This window comes from Macrobrachium nipponense, chromosome 14 (assembly GCF_015104395.2).
Source record: "Macrobrachium nipponense isolate FS-2020 chromosome 14, ASM1510439v2, whole genome shotgun sequence".
NCBI lineage: Eukaryota > Metazoa > Arthropoda > Malacostraca > Decapoda > Palaemonidae > Macrobrachium > Macrobrachium nipponense.
Window position 1 is genome coordinate 31315955 of NC_087207.1, and position 7500 is coordinate 31323454.

The 7500-nt window shown below is 31.9% G+C and overlaps 1 protein-coding gene across 1 annotated transcript in view; it reads left to right on the forward strand.

Moving 5' to 3' along the window:
- LOC135226188 (hemicentin-2-like) overlaps positions 1 to 7500 on the forward strand; it is a 207998-nt gene that overhangs the window by 166541 nt on the left and 33957 nt on the right. The window contains exons 7-8 of the mRNA XM_064265631.1: positions 5157 to 5162; positions 6634 to 6785. Coding sequence (XP_064121701.1) covers positions 5157 to 5162; positions 6634 to 6785 — 158 coding nt within the window. The remainder of the gene's footprint in view (positions 1 to 5156; positions 5163 to 6633; positions 6786 to 7500) is intronic.

The window sequence follows — 7500 nt, forward strand, 5'->3', positions numbered from 1 at the left end:
GTTATGGATAAAATGTCCTTACAGAATCCTGCTCATATACTATAATTTTATTGTAAGAACGGTTTGACAGGAAGAGTTTTTTTTTTTCTTTTCTTTTTTTTTAAGTTTGCCCATAAGATTTCAAAGGTTTTCAGTTTTATTTTTTAACTTTCTCGTCTCAGTAGCCTTTGTTGATCTCGAACGTTGGAATTTACTGAAAATAGTACAACTAGTTAAGCTTTATTAGCTTCAGCAATTATGTTATAAGAAGACTATGCTTTTACTAAAGTCGGTCTGTCGTTGCGTGTCAGCAGCATATTCGAAATTTAGGCAAATAGAATTGGTAAAAATTGGTAAATATTTTCCTAACAGAATTTGGTGAAAATTGGTAAATATATCTTCCCCAGCAGATTTTGGTGAAAACTGGTAAATATTTTCCTAACCCAATTTGGAGAAATTTGGTAAATACTTCTCTAATAGAATTCGATGAAAATTAGTAACTATTTTCATAACAGATTTTCCTGAAAAAATTAGTGAAAATTGGTAAATATTTTCTTAATTGAATTTGGTGAAGCATGGTAAATATTCTCCTAATACAATTTGGTGAAAATTGGTAAATATTTTCCTAATACAATTTGGTGAAAATTGGTAAATATTTTCCTAATACAATTTGGTGAAAATTGGTAAATATTTTCCTAACAGAATTTTGAGATAGTTGGAAAATATTTTCCTAACAAAATTTGGTGAAACTCCAGAAATATTTTCGTAACAGAAATTTGGTGAAAAATGGTAAATATATTCCCTGCGGAATTTGATGAAAATTGGTAAATATTTTGCTAACAGAATTTGGTGAAAATTGGTGAATTTTCCCACAAAAATTTAGTGAAAATTATCAAACTTTTTCCGAATAGAATTTAGTGAAAAATGGTAAATATTTTCCTAACAGAATTTGGTAAAATTGGTGAATATTTTTTCCTAGTGAAATATAGTGAAAATTGGTAAATATTTTCCTAATAGAATTTAGTGAAAAATGGTAAATGTTTTTCTAAAAGAATGGTGAAAAAATGGTAAAAAAAAAAAAACAAAAAAAAAAAAAAAATTATATTCATACCAAGATCGGTGAAAATGGTAAATATTTTCCCAAATAGAAGTTGGTGAAAATTGGTTAATTACCTTTACCTGAAAGAATTTGATGATAAAAATTGGTAAATATTTTCCCGGAAAAATTGGTAAAATTGGTGAATATTTTTTCCTAGTGAAATATAGTGAAAATTGGTAAATATTTTCCTAATAGAATTTAGTTCAAAATGGTAAATGTTTTTCTAAAAGAATTTGGTGAAAAATTGGTAAATATATTCATACCAAGATCTGGTGAAAATTGGTAAATATTTTCCAAATAGAATTTGGTGAAAATTGGTTAATACTTTCCTGAAAGAATTTGATGAAAATTGGTAAATATTTTCCTCGAAAAATTTGGTGAAAATTAGTAAATATAATCCTAACAGAAAATTGTTGAAAGTTGGTAAATATTTTCCTAACAGAATTTGATGAAAATTGGTAAATATTTTCCTTACAAAATTTGTGAAAAAAATAAATATTTTCCTAACAAAATTTAGGGAAAATTAGTAAATATTTTGCTAACAGAAATTTGGTGAAAACTGGTAAACATTCATAATAGAATTTAGTGAAAATTGATAAATATTTTCTTAACAGAATTTAGTGAAAATTGGCAAAACTTTTTGTAATAGAATTTAGTGAAAATTGGTTAGCATTTTCCTAATAGAATAGTTTCCAAACAGAATTTGATGAAAATTGGTAAATATATTTCTAACAGAATATAGTGTAAATTAGTAAATATTTTCCTACCAGAATTTGTAAAAAATTGATGAATATTTTCTTAACAGAATTTGGTGAAAATTGGTAAATATTTTCTTAATTGAATTTGGTGAAAATTGGTAAATATTTTCTTAATTGAATTTGGTGAAAATTGGTAAATATTTTCCCAATAGGATTTAGTGAAAATTGGTAAATATTTTCCTAACAGAATTTGTTGAAAATAGGTAAATATTTTCCTAACAGAATTTAGTGAAAATTGGTAAATATTTTCCTTATAGAATTTAGTGAAAATTGGTAAATATTTTCCTAATAGAATTTAGTGAAAGTTGGTAAATATTTTCCAAATAGAATTTGGTGAAAATTGATGATTATTTTCCTAATAGAATTTAGTGAAAATTGGTAAATAATTTCCTAGTAGAATTTAGTGAAAATTTGTAAATATTTTCCTAATATAATTTTGTGAAAATTGGCAATATTTTCCTAGAATTTAGTGAAAATTGGTAAATATTTTCCTAAAAGAATTTAGTGAAAACTGGTAAATATTTTCCTAACAGAATTTTGTGAAAATTGGTAAATATTTTCATAACAGAATTTTGTGAAAATTGGTAAAGATGTCATTCTCAAGATTATCAGCATGTGAAGGAGGCTGGTTCAGAGTTTCATTTCTAAAGCGAGGTCTCCCTAAAAACTCCTCTTAAAAACGTTACCTTAATGAGTATAAATTCCACCTTTTACTATATATAGTTATCACATCCTTCTGCTTTATAGCCGGATGAATATTTAATTTGCCTAAGGAACTCCACTTCAGAGTTGGTTTAGGTTATGTTTATAATCGTGTATGTACCTGTGCTTTTGTACGTGTTAGCAGTAAATCTCAAAAGTATACAAACGTATTATTATGCCAATATTCCCTGGATAACTCCATTCAATGAGTGACTCTTTTTAGAGTGTGCTGACTTATAACCATCGAAACAATCTCGTTTGTTATTGCCACGTCTAGGTATCTCAAAAATACAAGGGAATCCGTGAAACCAGGGAATATTTGGACATCTTATCTAACTGAGAAAGTTGGCTAAGACAATAGCTTAAATCTGAGTTCTTAAATTGGATAATATTATGATTATATCTAATACTGAGAAGTAACTCACAATTAAAGAGAATTATCGTATAAAGTATAAAACACATTTTTTTTGCGTTTGAATTCAGGTAGCAACATCACTGGTGACGCAAATAGAAAGAATTATGCTTTATAAGAAAATGGAAAAATAAATATAACAATAATAATAATAATAATAATAATAATAATAATAATAATAATAATAATAATAATAAACACATGGGCAGTACCAGTAATCAGATACAGCGCAGGAATAGTGGAATGGACGAAGGCAGAACTCCGCAGCATAGATCAGAAAACCAGGAAACAAATGACAATACACAAAGCACTACACCCAAGAGCAAATACGGACAGACTATACATAACACGAAAGGAAGGAGGGAGAGGACTACTAAGTATAGAGGACTGCGTCAACATCGAAAACAGAGCACTAGGGCAATATCTGAAACCAGTGAGACGAGTGGCTAAAGAGTGCATGGGAAGAAGGACTAATAAAAGTAGACGAAGACCCAGAAATATACAGAGACAGGAGAAAGACAGAAAGAACAGAGGACTGGCACAACAAACCAATGCACGGACAATACATGACAGACTAAAAAAAAACTAGCCAGCGATGACACATGGCAATGGCTACAGAGGGGAGAGCTAAAGAAGGAAACTGAAGGAATGATAACAGCGGCACAAGATCAGGCCCTAAGAACCAGATATGTTCAAAGTACGATAGACGGAAATACATCTCTCCATATGTAGGAAGTGCAATACGAAAAATGAAACCATAAACCACATAGCAAGTGAATGCCCGGCACTTGCACAGAACCAGTACAAAAAGAGGCATGATTCAGTGGCAAAACAAAAGTCCTCCACTGGAGCCTGTGCAAGAAACATCAGTACCACCCTTGCAGTAATAAGTGGTACGAGCACCAACCTGAAGGAGTGATAGAAAACGATCAGACAAAGATCCTCTGGACTATGGTATCAGAACGGATAGGGTGATATGTGCAAACAGACCAGACGTGACGTTGATTGACAAAGTCAAGAAGAAAGTATCACTCATTGATGTCGCAATACCATGGGCACCAGAGTTGAAGAGAAAGAGAGGGAAAAAATGGATAAGTATCAAGATCTGAAAATAGAAATAAGAAGGATATGGGATATGCCAGTGGAAATCGTACCCATAATCATAGGAGCACTAGGCACGATCCCAAGATCCCTGAAAAGGAATCTAGAAAAAACTAGAGGCTGAAGTAGCTCCAGGACTCATGCAGAATGAGTGTGATCCTAGCAGAAACGGCACACATAGTAAGAAAAGTGATGGACTCCTAAGGAGGCAGGATGCCAACCCGGAACCCCACACTATAAATACCACCCAGTCGAATTGGCGGACTGTGATAGAGCAAAAAAAAAAAAAAAAAAAAAAAAAAAAAAAAAAAAATAATAATAATAATAATAATAAAGTTCTAAGAGGTCCACAATAATAAAAAAAATTTGCGAGTTCGTGTATAATTTAAAAACCCTTTACGAAGCTTTCGAACCCTTCTCTGGGTTCATCTTCAGTCCAAAATGAAGGGAATGGTTCGAAAGCTTTGTAAAGGGTTCTTAAATTATACACGAACTCGCAACTTTTTTTTATTATAGTGGACCCATTAGAATATTATATATACTCTCGCGATAGAGAGTTTTTCCAAAATAATATAATAATAATTAATAATAATAATAATAATAATAATAATAATAATAATAATAATAATAATATAGAATGCAAGAGTTATGCCTAGAAAAAAAAATGCATATTCGATGCAAGGGGAGCTAATATAAGCAATATCCTCATTACGTATGTCTGGCTCACAACAACAATTTTCCCGCGATCAAAAATTAAGAGAGCGCTTTGTTTACCAAAGGTTAGGCGCCGTATGTTGACTCTGTTCTCTCTATGCACCGGCGGTTGTTGAAAGGATAATTTTGTTTGTTTACGAGCTCCGGAGGTGCTGTATATTCATCCAAGCGTAGAGTGAGCATATTCTCTACAAATTCTTTCTTTTTCTGTCGATTCTCAAAAAAAAAAAAAAAAAAGACAAGTCATCTTTTCTTTTATCTAATGGTGCATCAATGTGCCGTGACCAGAGGTGATAAGTTACAAGCCACAATAATGTATATGATATTGTTGTATTCTTCCAAAATACAAAAAGGTTAAAAACACGGAGCTTTCAACCGTTGGCTGAAGAAGACCGTCGTTATTCAAACGGTCGAAAGCTCCCTATTTCTAATATTTTTGTATTTTGGGAAAATACCGCATCATAAACATTATTGCTGCTTTTAACTCATCTTTTCTCCGAGTTGGTTTGTTGAGTCTAGAGGTCCACACCAAGGTCATTACCTGCTTTAAAGTTTACTATACTTACGGCCCGCAGGTATGGTAAGGTCAGCTTTATCTGAAAGCAACCAATCATCTTGTTTCTACGTGGAACTGCTCAATACCCACCTCCCCTCCCAACCCCCTCTCTCTCCCCTAACGTCTGGTTTGACTTTGACAAGAGAGTAATGTCCAATATCGCGAGAAATGTAAAAAAAAAAAAAAAAAAAAAAAAAATGAACAATCACGAGAAATGAAGAAAAACTTTTGAACAAAATTTTGATGCGAAAATAATTAAGTAACAGTATCAATAATCACAGAAATATCTAAGTGAAAATCTTAAAAATAATAACATTATATCCGTAAGGGATTAGTGCAATCAGTGCACTTTCAAAGGGGATCACTTAAGGTTTTTGTAGCGTCGTCTTAGCACCTAGCCTGTAACCCCCTTTTACTAAACCTCCATTCATATTCTCTTCCACTTTACTTTCCATCCTCGCCTAACAATTGTTTCAAAATTATTCTCAGCTCTGAATGACCTCATAAGTACCAGCACTTATTCCAGCACTATATGCCAATTCTGAAAATACCATTAAGGATAATAATAATGTCGATGATGATGAGGATGATGTTAGTAATGATAAATCATAATAAATTAAGAGAGAGAGAGAGAGAGAGAGAGAGAGAGAGAGAGAGAGAGAGAGAGAGAGAGAGAATCTTGATACGTACATTCGGGCTTAACTTCTTCATCCTCTACTGCTGGACTTCATCCTATTATATAGCACAATAGACGATTATAGATATAACAAAGGGATGGAGAGAGAGAGAGAGAGAGAGAGAAGAGAGAGAGAGAGAGAGAGAGAGAGAGAGAGAGGAAACCTCCCTTATCAATAAAGCAAATTACAATGTAAATAAAAAACTTCGCATGTCAATAAAAAAAACTCTCATGTAAATTAAAAAAATTGCTTGTATCAGTCAAAAACACTCATGTATATAAAAACCTCCCATATTCAGGAACAAAGAGAGAGAGAGAGAGAGAGAGAGAGAGGAGAGAGAGAGAGAGAGAGAGAGAGAGAGAGAGAACTTCCCTTATCAATAAAACAAATTCCCGTGTAAATAAAAAACTTCGTGTAAATAAAAAAAAATACTTCCTGTATCAAACAAAAAACACTCATGTATATAAAAATCTCCCATTTATAGCAGAGAGAGAGAGAGAGAGAGAGAGAGAGAGAGAGAAGGATAAAGTGATGTCGATTTTTTGTTTTATCATTATATTCATATGTCAGTCGAAGCTTCTCAAGTCTCCTTATGATTAATTAAAAGTCTGACCTCCTTCTCCTCCACAGCACAGCCTTCTCGGTGGTCATAAGCGGAGATGGCACGCCCCTGGTCGAAAAGCAAAGTGCCCGACTGGAATGCGTGGCATCGGGCGCTTTTCCCACAGCGATTTTGTCGTGGGAGAAATCGGCTTTAGATCAGAAAACGCAGCATTTAAAAGGAACGGTAAGAGCTCAGCTTTGATGCAAAGTAGCTTTTTTTTCCCCATATTATTTTGGTCTTTATTTATATTCTGCTAGAAATGACTTTGGACGGGCGGCAGTGTTTCCGGAGTTGAAATTTGGCAGCATTTTCGTAAAGTTTATTCTAGCTGATTTTTTTTCTTTTATGCGTGATGGGAAAGTATTTCTTTTTTCAATATCTATGCAATAAATTCGCAGCACTCAAAAATTAAATGATAAGTCGCATTTTCATAATGTTTTTTTTTTATTTGTATTCCCTTAAAAATAACTGGTCATCGATATTCGCGTATTTTAATTTTGGTATTATTTTCAAGCCTTATATTTTTTTCTTATTTCCAAATGGCTCGGATTTGGCATCTCATTGGGATCACCATTGGCTGTTTATATTTTGTTCCTTTGAGAACCCTTGTGACATCTTTAAGAATCCTTTAAAGGTTGTTTTCGTCTTTTTGAAATTTTTTACATATAATACTGAAATGCTTAGATAATACACACACACACACACACACACACACACACACACACACACATATATATATATATATAAATATATATATAGAGAGATATATATATATATATATATGTAATATATTATATATGCATTATATGCATATATATATATATATATATGGATCTATATATATATATATAGTATATATATAAATGTATATAATATATATAGATATATATATATATAT